A 14,759-nucleotide genomic window follows, 5' to 3' on the forward strand; every position below is an offset into this window, starting at 1 on the left:
TGTCAAGCACAAAACTAAACAAGTGTTCACTTACAGTGCTTGCTCATTTTAAAAGTATAATGTTCATTATCATCTAGATGTAATGTGGTGGTGTTTCATGTGTTTCAGGGCATGTTAAATAGTGACTACTTTGAGGCAGTTGTTGCTTTTATCACTTTAGCATCATTGCACGATTAGTAATATCAATTATAGCTTTTCTGTAACTGTTTACCTTTCTGTAACTGTTTGTGCCTGTTTGTCAAAGGGTTCCCCTGTGATTACCTTTCCCATTTTTCGGAACAATTAAATAAAATACTGTGTTAACATGCAGGAATGACATAGCAAATTAAGAGTTGAGAAATATTCTAAATTCTAATCTGAGATCTTGTTTTCTCTCTTTCAGAAATTCTATAAAGCATTTTTACCGTATTATCCCCTGTCCCCAGTGGTAAGACTTTTTTCATTCATTGTTTGCTGTTAATGTTGACTTGTTATGCAAGTCAGTCTATTGGTTTATTTGTTGCATGGGTTGAGGAGTTCTTTTTAAAAGGGTGGACTTAAGTTAGTCCAGGATATTTTTAGTAAAGGCAGAATGTATAGGGTTGTATTTGTATGTTACTCTATACATATGACAATGACTTGAACTTGAAAAAGTTGTGATCAGAGATATTTGAAGGCTACTCGTGTCCATAAAGCAACAGCAGAATTTCTTTTAATGATTGCCTGCAAGCAATTTCAGTTTTCCAGGTAGTGATGCATAGCATTTAGAGATTAACTAAATGATGATTTAGGTATTTTTATACCTTACATGCCATAAATACAAACTCTAGTCCCTGTTGCATAGAAATTCCTGCCGTTCTGCTTCAGATTTACAGTCAAAACATGTCTTCATGAGACTATTTAGCCACTGTATTGATCACCAACTGCCATTACCTGCACAACTGTTCACACTAGGATAAGTTTCTGCAGTCTTTTTTTTTTTTTCCTCTTGCATGATTTGGCAGACAGCTACTGCTGCAGTGTCTTGGCCAAAAGGAAGTTTGCGCCCACAGTCACCTGCTGCTTATTTCCTTTGTTTTTGCTAAACAGGATTGTTTTATAGGAGATTCTTAATATGCTTGTGCTTTCACTTTCACAGAGTTCATTACATTTTACAATTCTGTCACTGTCCACATTGTGCTTTTAAGTTTGCCCCCCTTCTGGATGCGAATGTAGTCTACAACTATGCTAGATATCACAAAAAGCCTATGGTACAGGGAAATGTCTGTGCAATTGCTGGGTAAAAGGTGGTTATTTATCATATTCCGTTGTGAGAGCTCTTTCATGAAATTCTGGATATTTTGACACAAAATAATTCTTAAAAAGCATGCACTATGAGGTTTTATAAAAAGCAACTAATTTTAATGATAATCTAAGTGGATAATTGGCAACTGTCCTTCTAAGTGTTCGTTTATGGTTTTAAATGAGTTGGATACACTTTTTTTTTTTTAAATCAGTCCTTAATAATCACGTCAATAAACAGTATAAGTTAGAGTATGAAAGATAATTTTTTAGTTGTTTTCATTTTCATAATGAAAATAATTAAATAACAAGATATAAAAATTGACCAGGCCCTCTAAATGTACCTTTGAAGTAGTTTATTCATTCATTTGGATAAAACTGACGAAGAGGCAGTAGAACAATTACAGAGTAGCGTGGTACCGCCTAAATTTCAGAACAAAACATAGTCTGCGGTTACCAGTACAGACAGGGATTCTTTGCAATATTTGGCAGAGGCCTCATCTGTGTAATGTACGTATAGCTTTATATATTAGATTCATTAACTAACACTGGAGTCCTTCATGCAGGTGCCCTGCATAGCAAGGGGAACAGACTGGCTAAAAAAAATTTTTTGTATATAAAAAATTTAAGACTGTAGGTGTGAGAGTTTTTTTTTTAGTATACTTTTTATAGTTTATATATAGTTTTATACATATGTCAACTGATTTATATTGCTAGTAAAAACCAAAGGATTTTTGCCAGTGTGACAGATAGAGGGCGCTATCGCTCCCTTGAACCCTCAGACAATACGTCAGACATCAGGTAAAAGTCCAAAGTTTGGATTTATTATAATAATCCTGTGCACAAAGCACCTTACACTCCACTATATTCATAAATCAATTCACAATACACTAATCAATAAATCCACTACTCCCAGACACGTTGCCACCCTTCCATCTAGCTCAGCTCAACGCTCTGGTGTTTCGAACCTTCAGTCCAAGTGACCTCATATCACTTCCAGGTCAGATAAAAAGTCCTCTTCTTCATCCCGGAAGTGCGTCACTTCTGCTATCGCTTTGCCTATGACATACGTCCGGGTTATAGAGCACATATGACTCTCTGGGCCTCCATGCAGCATCCTCTGTTGGCCCCTGTTGTATCCAGTAGGGCTGTAGAGGAAAACACCAATTTCCATGATTTCCTGCTGGTATCCGGGGCACCTCCATGCTGCAGGGAGAGCTCCATTTGGTGGCCCAGGGGTATTGGCTGGGGTGACGAGCCAGCCATAGACCACACAAGCTTCACCTAAAAGATGGCCTAAGCATGTGGTACGTTGTTCACTTACAAATTTCTGACTTTTTCACTTACTACTGGATTATATTATCGAGGGATAAGTGAAATTCAACACATTCCTTACTAGATTGGTCTACTCAAGATTAATACACACACAGATCCTCTTCACACAGCTACATGTGAGTGATGCCTTACTGCCAGTCACTCTACTCTGTAGCATTCTACATAGGATCCTATCCACACAGGTACAAATGAGTGATGCTTATAAAGCCTGTCACTCCTCAGTACTCCACACAGGAACTCAACATCTCCGGCACTAACAACATACAGGTGTCCCCAAGACACATGAAGGATAATACTCCTTCTGGTTTTATGTCACTTGCCAACCAATGGTGTCTTATTTCTTCTTCAGTTGTTCTTCCTTTGGAGGTGATTGCTCAGCTTTGTCTACCCCTGCAAGGATGAGCAAGTGACAGTCTCACCCTGCACCACCAGGCACCCTAGTATTTACTTTATTACTTCAGTGACAGTACATATAAGATATAAATTCAACACTGTGTTTTTTAAAGTATAATAGTATACATAGAAGAAAGAAAATTTAGAAAATAAAACAGTAAAGTCTGGATATATTTATAGTCTTAGAAAGCTTATTAATTAAATCAGCAAATGTCAAAGGTGGGATCTTGTCCTGATGGATTTTTGATTCAGCAGTCGGTGTAATGCATGACCTACGTTCTCTGATGTCCAGATGAAATGATCACTATCTCTATTTCTGACATATCTCAGTCTCTGATGTCGTTTCCTATGTTGTTCTTTTTCATTCCCACAGAATGTTTATGTTAAATCACACTTGGGCGCTTCTGAACGTGTGACATTACACCCATATGATTGGCTAATTGTCCTGTTAATGGGTGGCTCTGCCCAAAAGCTTTGTTCCTGTGTATATCTGTACAATGTCTTATTGTGTCTGTTTTCTTTTACCATTAACTTGTTTAAAAATAAAAAAACTGTTTTAGACTAAAAGCACTATTAATTCCTCAGATAACAAACCAGATGCATTAAAGTCATAAATTACTGGTACAGTACAGAAAGAATATACAACTGTATCTAGGTAATATATTATTATCCACAAGAGAGGATTCATTCAATATAAATTTTCTCTGTACATTAGTTATTTAAATTGATTTAAGGGTCTTAAATTCTTTTCTGAATTAGTTCTTTAATAGTTGGGTTGTTAAAGCAAATTTTTAAAAAATTCATATAAGCGGCCTGATTTTTCAAGAAAAAGAGTTTATTCCCCAGGACAAGAATGATTATCTGCTTCCTAACTGTTACTCCTTGTCTGGTCTTTAAAAACTGCATTGTCACCGTAGCTTAAGTAGAATGGAGAGTTCACTTGTCTCTCTCCAAAAGATCTGTTGAATTTTATGTACACATACAAGGTGCGATTCAAAAGTTCCCAGAATGCATTTATTTAAAAGCATACACACCAAATAATAATTAATGGTGAACAGTTCATTCAAAACAGTCACCCGCTGAGTTGATGCACCAATCCCAGCGAGATTTCAACCTTTCGAAGCACCTCTGGAAGTAATTTTTTGTCAGTGTGTTCAAGACATCGGTTGTTACCGCTTGGATCTCCTCTACCATCTCAAATTGCATCCCTTGAGCCTCATCTTCATCTTAGGAAATAATAAAAAAAAAAATCAGACGGCACTAAATCAGAAGAGTATGGAGGGGGGGAATGGCAGTAAACTTTGTAGAAGCCAAAAATATGTGCACAATCAGTGATGTGTGAGCTGGTGCGTTGTCGTGATGCAAAAGAAATGACTTGTCAGCCCACATCTGAGGACATGTTTGGCGAATTTGATTTCGCAAACACCTTAGAAACATCCCTGTAGAATGCTCCATTCACCATCTGTCCTTGTGGCACAAATTCCTTGTGGATGACACCCTTCACATCAAAGAAGCAAATGAGCATTGACTTGGTGTTGCTGTGAACTTGTCGAGCTTTTTTGGGTCTTTCAAATCACTCATTTTCACGAACAACCCTTCACAGACACAACCGAAGTTTAAACGAGAACTGCAACTTGAAAAACAACTGCGCTGATGTTATAAAGCGTGATAACAGCTCTCAAGGAAAATTTGAACTGCTATCTAGCGGCTATTGATATAACCAAACCCTTCTGGCTGCCGAATGAATGCATTCTGGGAACTTTTGGATCGCACCTCGTATACATCAAAACCTTTGCGGAATGACTGAAATATTTATTTAGAGTAAATCCATGAAATAGGTTTTCTTTCTTCACTGTTGACAGTGTTTACGGTAGGATGTTTATTTTTGCATTTTGTCCAGTAAAACTTATGCAGTGGAATACAAAACAAAAGCAAGAAACTTGTCAGAATAGTTGCTGTTAATTAATGATTTGCTTATGTCTTTCAAGTTTGTACAAATAAAGTTCGGAAATGTGTTTCCCACACATTTGTAACCCTACTTCTCCAAAACTGTTTTTTATAACATAATCAACTGGAATAGGCTAAATGTTTTGTAGCATCGGACAAGCCTGATAGCTCACTAAATTTTTAATGAATTTCTTGTGTATAGTGAATACAAAATAACCAATGTTCTCAGCTCATTACATGGATATCAGCTATTCTGCTTTCAGAAGTGTTTGGGACAGAAATATTTAGGCCTTAAAAAATCTGTTATTGTTGATATGTATATTTTTTTTATTGATTTTTACTGTTTTCACAGCAGAAATGAATCTTAGAAAAAATCCAAATTGTCTTGGTTAAAACTGGTAGGGTGGTCTGCACTTTTGATAGTCCTAACCTTCTATTGTAGGATAACTCGAAGGAGGAAAGAAATCAGACAGAGGTGTACCGCATGCCAGGGATTCCTGTAAGTATCACCATCTCTTTTATGAATTTTGATCAGCTACTTAATCTTAATGACTATCAGTAATTTGTAGAAATGTATATACAAACTTGTGATAAAATGTTTAGTAGGAAACCTTAAACTTTTTTCCATTGCCACTTTATTTGAACTTTAGCCTCCAAACTGGATCAAAAAAGGTGTTCAGGTAGAATTTAATTTGAAAGTGTGTTGGAAATGAACAAAATATTGGCAATCAGTTTAGAAGCTGGTCACCTCTGGAAGCTTCATTTTCATTGTCATTGACTAAATCTTTTATTTTGTGTAATTGAGAAAGTGTGGAGTTTTATACCTGCAGCACCATAAACCGTTGGAGCTGAACTACTACCAAAAAATAACTATATGTTAGAAGACTGGTATGTTGTTTGGTGAAATTAAATATAGCTATATACATGCACACATTTTCCAAAAGACTTCGGTGGTGCCTCTGAGGCTAGGGATCTGTGCTGGTATCTGGAAGTTGCCGCTTCAAATCCTTTTACTGACAGAATGGATCCTACTCCATTGGACCCTTGAGCAAGACCCTTAACCTGAGAATTAGGGACACTGTACAATGGATGACCCTGCTGTCTGACCCCCCAAAGGTAATGCGAAAAGACAATTCCTCCTTGAGAATTAATAATATCAAAAAACCCACCACATCTATCATTATGCCCTAGCCACAGGTTAATAACCCCAGGTTTAGGAAAAACTGACGAAGCACAAGGCGGGCTTTCAGTATAAAACATTCACATAAGGAAGTGACCTGAAAAGTACTTGCAAATAAACAGTTTTCTTACCACTTGTTAAGAAAAGGCTGTTAGCTGCTATGCTTGGGATTTTGTTTGGTTTGGGCTACAGTTAAGCTGTCGATCATGTCAGTTCCAAACTGAGAATAAACACCAATATGTTTAAAATAAAATAAGATATGTTTTTGCAGTTGCAATGCAAATGGGAGAATAAAACATTAATAACCAATGAAAATGTAATTTTAATCCCAAGTATTATCTGCACAAGGTAAAGTGATTTAATTGAAATACCCAACACCAAATTCATGTTCATGAAGAGTGACTTTAAGTTGCTGCTGTGTACTATATCAGTTATAAATAGCAGTGTGTCAGAACTGATATAAAAATGCAAAAAAATGGTTCACCTAGATACCTCCTCAGTTCTCCTTATTTTCGTAAACAGAAATCGTGAGTAATGCTACCAATTTGATAACTGGACTGACCCACAAGCTGACATCAACTTAATATCTTGACTTCTGCACTAACTTGATGGATGGGCCTAAATGTTTGTTTCATTTATTTACTGAAATGAAGGAAACAAAGTACAAAGAGGAAGCAGTCCATTTTTAACCAGTTAAAAAGACCCCACTGCTCCTTCCCCTAAACAGCCAGGGTGACCAAAAGTTTCAGAGATACCTGAGTAATCTGACTGTACACACCCAGTCATCTTGATGGTCATTCTAAGTACACCTCACTGCAGCTGACCGAGTGGAGCGAGCTTGGTTGTTTGGACTGGAGTTTAGTGTAGGTGATGTGCGATCGCAGTCTTGGTCATGGTCACATTCACATCCTATGGTTAGCTTGTCACATGTGTTGCTCACATGTCTTCACGTATTATCTTGAGCATAGTGGCTCCTAAAAGACTGTGAAATAGTTGGAAGGCCAGTCCACTGAATGTGAAGCTTGAAGTGATGAGGCATAGGTGAAGAGCTGTATTAACACTAGAATTACCAGAGCCTACGAAAAAACTCGTAATTCCGTCCCACCTTCTTAAATCCCTTCGCACCTCTCCGCCAGCGTCGTTTGTCTTCTAAATGTGCTGATAAAGAGAAGCTAGGAGCAGCCGGCTATTCCATCCCCCCACCAATTTAGAACGTGTACGAACTTCTCTCAGCTCATGCCTTGATTGAGTATCTGGGAGTGAAGTGGAGTTTTAGAGTGGAAATAATAGATTGTTATTTGGAACACACGCATTTCATGTCTGTTCTGTTTCTACAGTAATCTGTGTAAACACATTGTTAAAACAGAAACTTTTTTATATTCTACTAGTAGATGACAAAATGTAGGCATAAACTATATAATGTATGAAGCCTGAAGTCCAAATATCAAAGAAACATTTTCATAAAAGATACAAATATAACACAACAATTGCGCTTTTATTCAAAAATATAACTGCAGAAACAAAAAGCCACCTTAACATGCGACTTTGACACCCTTTTATTGTAACTGCCTCCGTGGTGCAATTGAATCAGTTCCCGCCTGGGAATCAAAAGGTCGCAAGTTCGATCCTGCACCAGTCCGTTTTGAGAAGTAAACTGCTCTTAGTCTTACTATTTTTGAGTAAAAGCATACATTTGATTTCAGTCTGTAACAGCCGCTGCAATTTATGATCCTTGTAAAGGTTAGCTTTTTTTTTTTAATTCACTTTTCATTCTCTCAGTCGCGTTCAGAATCAATCCATACAACCCCATCTGACACGGCTGTTTTCACATAAAGACGCACTATAGCTCTGCAGTGTACCACGATGCATACTAACGCCCCCCTTCCCCATAAAGGGTTCTGACACACAGACGCTGGCAAAGCTGCCTTCTTCGTATCTCACCGTCACTTGATTTTCTTTTTATTCAGTTTTATTGAGTGTTCCTGCCAGTCCCCGCATGTTGCTGTATGCTGTTTCTTTTGTACTCCAGGACATGCAGAGGAGAGAATGGTAAAGAGCAGTAACTTCGGCGCTATATGCAATCATCAGACTCTCCCCATCTGCCCGTGTCGCTCAAACACAGGAACATATGTTGGTGTAAAAGTATAACAAAAGTGCACTTTTATTCAAGTGCACTTTTTCCATCGCCTTTTCCTGTAAGAAGCAATGTACACACTTCTCTCTATGCTGTGGTTTCTATTACACACCTGAAAGAAAGAGACAATATATGTGAAAATATCATCGCACTAATGCAATGTTACTTGAAAACGAACAGCGTCAGATCGGGTGTGAATTTATGCAGGAACTGGAAATTCTCTGATGTGGGACCTTCCCCCAGGGAAGAAAGTACAGGGGGCGTTAGTATGCATCGTGGTACACTGCAGAGCTATAGCACGTCTTTATGTGAAAACAGCCGTGTCAGATGGGGTTGTATGGATTGATTCTGAACGCGACTGAGAGAATGAAAAGTGAATTAAAAAAAAGCTAACCTTTACAAGGATCATAAATTGCACCGGCTGTTACAGACTGAAATCAAATGTGTGCTTTTACTCAAAAATAGTAAGAATAAGAGCAGTTTACTTCTCAAAACGGACTGGTGCCGGATCGAACTCGCAACCTTTTGGTTCCCAGGCGGGAACTGATTCTATTGCACCACGGAGGAAGTTACAATAAAAGGGTGTCAATGTCGCATGTTAAGGCAGCTTTTTGTTTCTGCAGTTATATTCTTGAATAAAAGCTCAATTGTTGTGTTATATTTGTATCTTTTGTGAAAATGTTTCTTTGATATTTGGACTTCAGGCTTCATACATTATATAGTTTATGCCTACATTTTGTCATCTACTAGTAGAATATAAAAAAGTTTCTGTTTTAACAAACACTGTCTTTTTGACAGACACAGATTACTGTAGAAACGGAACAGACATGAAATGCGTGTGTTCCAAACAACGATCTATTATTTCCACTCTAAAACTCCACTTCACTCCCAGATACTCAATCAAGCTGAAGTTCGTGCACGTTCTAAATTGGTGGGGGGATGGAATAGCCGGCTGCTCCTAGCTTCTCTTTATCAGCACATTTAGAAGACAAAGGGCGCTGGCAGAGAGGTGTGAAGGGATTTAAGAAGCAGTTTAAGGTGGGACGGAATTACAAGTTTTTTCGTAGGCTCTGGTAATTCTAGTGTTAAATCCCAAGATTCACTTATTTTTTCCACTACCACTGTGAACGTTGAATGCTTTTGTAAAATAAAGACTTGAAAGAGTAGAATTTTTTGTGTGTCATTGGCTTAAGCTCATTATTTATATCAGTACCTGTGACTTATATGAAGATCAGATCACTTTTTATGTCCAATTCATGCAGTAAACCAGATAATTCCAAAGGGTTCACATACTTTTTACTTTGACTGTATATGTGTTGGGGGTTCCAAATGACCTTATGGGAAGGGGAGATGACCTCCAGCAGTTCATGAATTACAATAATTCTTCCAATGGATTGCAACTGAGAAAATAAAAGAAGTATGATCCCTGATTTTACCTGACTATTTACAGGAGCTTTTTAAGGGTATGTCCACACTGCTACTGTATGTTTGCATTCAAAAATGGCAAACATTCGTTACCATTTACAAAATTCATACACACTACTGCAACGTTTTTAACATCCAAAAATTATTCTTCAGAGCTGTATACTTCTAAAAACACCAGTTCATTATTAAGGTGTGGATGGGTGAAAACATAATATTTGGAAAGTACAGACTCTAATCATACTCTGATTTGTTCATACTTATTACGTGGTCCCTCCCTGATTTTATTCTGCTCCTTACATTTCATTCCTTGTTTGGTCTCCCTTCACAAAAGGGAACTGCATTTTGACATACTGGATACAGAAGACTTGCCTTCCATGGCAAATGTTGTGTTGTTTACCTTTCACGTCTGAATTCCATTTTATATAGTTTCAAAGTCATTTACATGGGGTAAAGGCGAATGATTTACCAGTTGCTATAGTTTTACGATATGGCAGCATAGCTATTCCTTCAAGGAGGACACTTCTTCCGGTTTCCACTCATGTGCACCTTCATCATATGTGCTTTTGGTTGCTTGAGTGTGGATAGAAATATTTTCATGAAAGATGTGGAAACTCTATTGCAAACAGAGTTAATTTTGGTTTAAACAAAAAAAAAAAAGACATAGCCTGAGAGTGGCTTTTTTCCCATGTGACAAGGAAAGAAAATGTTCCTCATGGTGTCACCTTTGTAAAATGGCTTCACATAATAGGGATTCTTTGCTAGAAATTAAGTACTTGCTTTGGGAGCTGGTCCCGTCCACTTGAATGTTTTACTCCTTCACAATATGTTCAAACAATTCACAAGAAAGTAACTGGCTTGATGAGATGTATGAAATAAAGTTGTTAGATTACAGTGCCATCAGGCTTCATTTTAATTTTTTTTGGTACATGTTTCAATATTAAATATGGTTTATACGCAATAAAGGACTCAGTTCTTATTCATATATTATTTCTTTACTTGCAGGAAGAGCAAGCTGTGGCTGTGGCCTGGTCAGATAGCCCTTATCTATTCATTGTAAAGATTGCCATGGTTCATCCACAAAAAGATGACAGAACAGCTTCGACTGACAAAGGCAAACTTGATTTAAAGTGGTCTTTCAACAGTAGGTGTTCTGAAATTTGTTATTGACTAATGTATCCAGGGATACCTAAGATTATTACATAAGCCAATTGATAATCTGTTAAGAGTGATTGTGCCTTTGTAACTGGTTAGTAAGAATTCAGTAAGGTTTTTGTAGTATACTGGAAGCAGAATTGAAATTGCTAAATTGTCTATAAAGGTAAATCTATAAAGAAGAAATTGTTTCCTTGTTGAAAAAACATTCAGATAAAGTACAATATTAGGTGTTCTTGCACATTGATGGCTTCTTTAACACTAAAATTACCAAAGCCTATGAAAAAACTCGTAAATCCATCACACCTTAAGACCCTTCACACCTTTCAATCAGCATCTTTTGTCTTGTAAATGTACCAGTAAGCAGCAAGCAGCCTACTATCACATCCCCCCAACGCCACACAAGGTTTTCTCGGCTCAAGCCTGTTTACCTGCTTGTTGGTTGTTTAGAGTTGTATAGAGTAAATACTATATCGTTATTTGGAACACATGCATTTCATGTGTGTTCCGTGTCTACAAAAATCTATGTAAACACTTTGTTGAAACAGAAACTTTGTTTATGTTTTAGTAATAATTGACAAAATGTAGACATGAAGCATATAATGTTTGAAGCCTGAAGTCCAAATATCAAATAAACACTTTCATAAAAGGTACAAGTATAACAAAACAAGTACACTTTTATTCAAGAATATAACTGCAGAAAAAGAACTCTCAATAGGGTGCGACGTCTTTAATACGATCCCTTTGGTGGCGCAACGGTAAGAACTGCTGACTGGTAATCAAAAGGTTGCAAGTTTGACTCCGGATGACTCACTTTTGAGAAGTGAGCTGCTCTTATTCTTACTATTTTAGAATCTATAATAATAAAAGGCAAAGCCCTCACTCACTCACTTACTCATTCATTCTCCAACTTACCGTGTGTATTATCTTTAGACTTTAAAAAACTTTAGAAATGCTGTTGATGCACGCTGACATGTGCCGGCTGTATGCCAGCATGCGATTACAGCATATTTGCCGCCTGTGGACGATCCATCCCTGTCTTTGAAAAATGAAACCAAACACACAAAAATTCAACACATGATTATTCCGTTAATCCTGCTCGAAGCGCCAACATGTATTATCGTGGTATTTCCCTCCACTTGCCCTTTTACCTGTTTCCTCAAGGGTAAGGGTTCTCGTCAAGTTCGTTATCGGGTTGGTCTACTGTTGCACTTTAAGATGAACACATACACACATAGATAAACACATACACAGACCCTAACCACAACAGTGCCCCATGAATGACACACACACGCTGAATAACCCTTAGCACTTTAAACCACACAAGTGCTATAGGAATAACAGCCTGTCATTCAGCACTTCAAGAGATTTACTTATTTTCGGCACGAACAACAATACGATGTTTTAGTGATATCTCAGACCTAAATATTACTTTTGGTCTACAAGAATACATTTAAACATACAAAGACTCAGCACTCTTGACTATAGGCCATTCATCAGCCAAAAATACCTTCTTTCTCGTATTTGTTCCTTCTGTTGAGTATAGCGCTCTCACTCTCAGCCATATAAACCTCGCAGCACAGAAATAATGGCAAAATCCGCTGTCACCAGGTGCTCAAAGAAATCTAACTTATTACTTCAATCACTCTAGACATTAAGACAAAGCATTGAAAGTTAAAAGCAGCATGGTATTTATTACAAGAATAATAATACCACAAGAACAAAGAATACTAGAAAATAGGTAGTGATAGGAAAGTCTGAATATATATAGTCTTTAGAAAAACTTTTAGAAAAATATGTTGATTCAGAATTTAAATGGGACAAGGCCATTTTCACCACTGTGTGGCATCTCCCCTTCTTCTTACAACACTCAACAGACGTCTGGGGATGGAGGAGACCAGTTTCTCAAGTTTAGAAATAGGAATGCTCTCCCATTCTTGTCTAATACATTCCTCTAACTGTTCAATCGTCTTGGGCCTTCTTTGTCGCACCTTCCTCTTTATAATGCACCAAATGTTCTCTATAGGTGAAAGATCTGGACTGCAGACTGGCCATTTCAGTACCCGAATCCTTCTCCTACGCTGCCATGATGTTGTGATTGATTCAGAATGCGGCCTGGCATTATCTTGTTGAAAAATGCAGGGTCTTCCCTTAAAGAGATGACGTCTGGATGGGAGCATATGTTGTTCTAGAACCTGAATATATTTTTCTGCATTGATGGTGCCTTTCCAGCTGCCCATGCCACACGCACTCATGCAACCCCATACCATCAGAGATGCAGGCTTCTGAACTGAGCGTTCATAACAACTTGGGTTGTCCTTGTCCTCTTTGGTCCGGATGACATGGCATCCCAGATTTCCAAAAAGAACTTTGAATCGTGACTCGTCTGACCACAGAACAGTCTTCCATTTTGCCACACTCTATTTTAAATGATCCCTGGCCCTGTGACAACGCCTGAGCTTGTGGATCTTGCTTAGAAATGACTTCTTCTTTGCACTGTAGAGTTTCAGCTGGCAACGGCGGATGGCACGGTGGATTGTGTTCACGGACAATAGTTTCTGGAAGTATTCCTGAGCCCATTCTGTGATTTCCTTAACAATAGCATTCCTGGTTGTGTTGCAGTGTCGTTTAAGGGCCCGGAGATCACGGGCATCCAGTATGGTTTTACGGCCTTGACCCTTACGCACAGAGATTGTTCCAGATTCTCTGAATCTTCGGATGATGTTATGCACAGTTGATGATGATAGATGCAAAGTCTTTGCAATTTTTCGCTGGGTAACACCTTTCTGATATTGCTCCACTATCTTTCTGCGCAACATTGTGGGAATTGGTGATCCTCTACCCATCTTGGCTTCTGAGAGAGACTGCCACTCTGAGAAGCTCTTTTTATACCCAATCATGTTACCAATTGACCTAATTAGTGTTTATTGGTCTTCCAGCTCTTCGTTATGCTCAAATTTACTTTTTCCAGCCTCTTATTGCTATTTGTCCCAACTTTTTTGGGATTTGTTGACACCGTGAAATTTTGAATCAACATATTTTTCCTTTAAAATGATATATTTACTCGGATTAAACGTTTGATCTGTCATCTACGTTCTATTACAAATAAAATATTGACATTTGCCATCTCCACATCATTGCATTCAGTTTTTATTCACAATTTGTTTAGTGTCCCAACTTTTTTGGAATCCGGTTTGTATATGTATATATATGTATACTAGCAGAATACCCGCGCTTCGCAGCGGAGAAGTAGTGTGTTAAAGAAGGTGCTAAAAAGAAAAAGGAAAAATTTTTAAAATAACGTAACATGATTGTTAATGTAATTGTTTTGTCATTGATATGAGTGTTGTTCTCATATCTATCTATATATATATATATATCTCTATCTATATATATATATTGTGAAGGCTGGCCCCGGCACAGACAGACGGACAGCATACTTTGCTCCACACACTTTTATTTACACTAATATTATTTACAATACGTGCTCACGTGCACCCCAGTGCCTCCTCGCACCGATTTCCCCCAGTCCAGGCCCACAGTCTCTTGTGCCTTCCTGGCCGCCTCCAGTCCTTCCTCTTGCTCAGTCCACTTCCACCCGACTTCCACCCATGACTGGAGGGAGGCGGCCCCTTAAATAAGGCCCCGGATGAGCCCCAGGTGCTTCTGCCTCTAGCCACGCCCAAGCGTGGCGGAAGTGTCGGCTGTCTTCCTGGCAGCTCTCCGGGTGCCACACAAAGTCTTCCCCCCGGCACTTCCTGGTGGGGCGGAAGTGCGGGGCGCCCGGGATAATTAGGCACCGGGGCGCCGCCTGGCGGTGGCCACGGGTCCCTACAGGGCTGGGCTTCAAAGCCCTGTACCCGAGGCCCCTTGCCTAACCAGGACGGACGCCCCCACTCCGTCTGGAGGAGGCACTCGCCCTCCTCCGGTCCT

General features: G+C 38.6%; 1 protein-coding gene across 3 annotated transcripts in view; it reads left to right on the top strand.

The window, feature by feature from the left end:
- LOC120519113 (transmembrane protein 87A-like) overlaps positions 1–14,759 on the top strand; it is a 117,439-nt gene that overhangs the window by 39,663 nt on the left and 63,017 nt on the right. For all 3 annotated transcript variants that reach the window (XM_039742224.1, XM_039742225.1, XM_039742223.1), the window contains exons 5-7: positions 383–427; positions 5,378–5,434; positions 10,677–10,815. In XM_039742224.1, the coding sequence (XP_039598158.1) occupies positions 383–427; positions 5,378–5,434; positions 10,677–10,815 (241 nt within the window). The remainder of the gene's footprint in view (positions 1–382; positions 428–5,377; positions 5,435–10,676; positions 10,816–14,759) is intronic.

The sequence above is a fragment of the Polypterus senegalus genome, chromosome 18 (assembly GCF_016835505.1).
Source record: "Polypterus senegalus isolate Bchr_013 chromosome 18, ASM1683550v1, whole genome shotgun sequence".
Classification (NCBI taxonomy): domain Eukaryota; kingdom Metazoa; phylum Chordata; class Cladistia; order Polypteriformes; family Polypteridae; genus Polypterus; species Polypterus senegalus.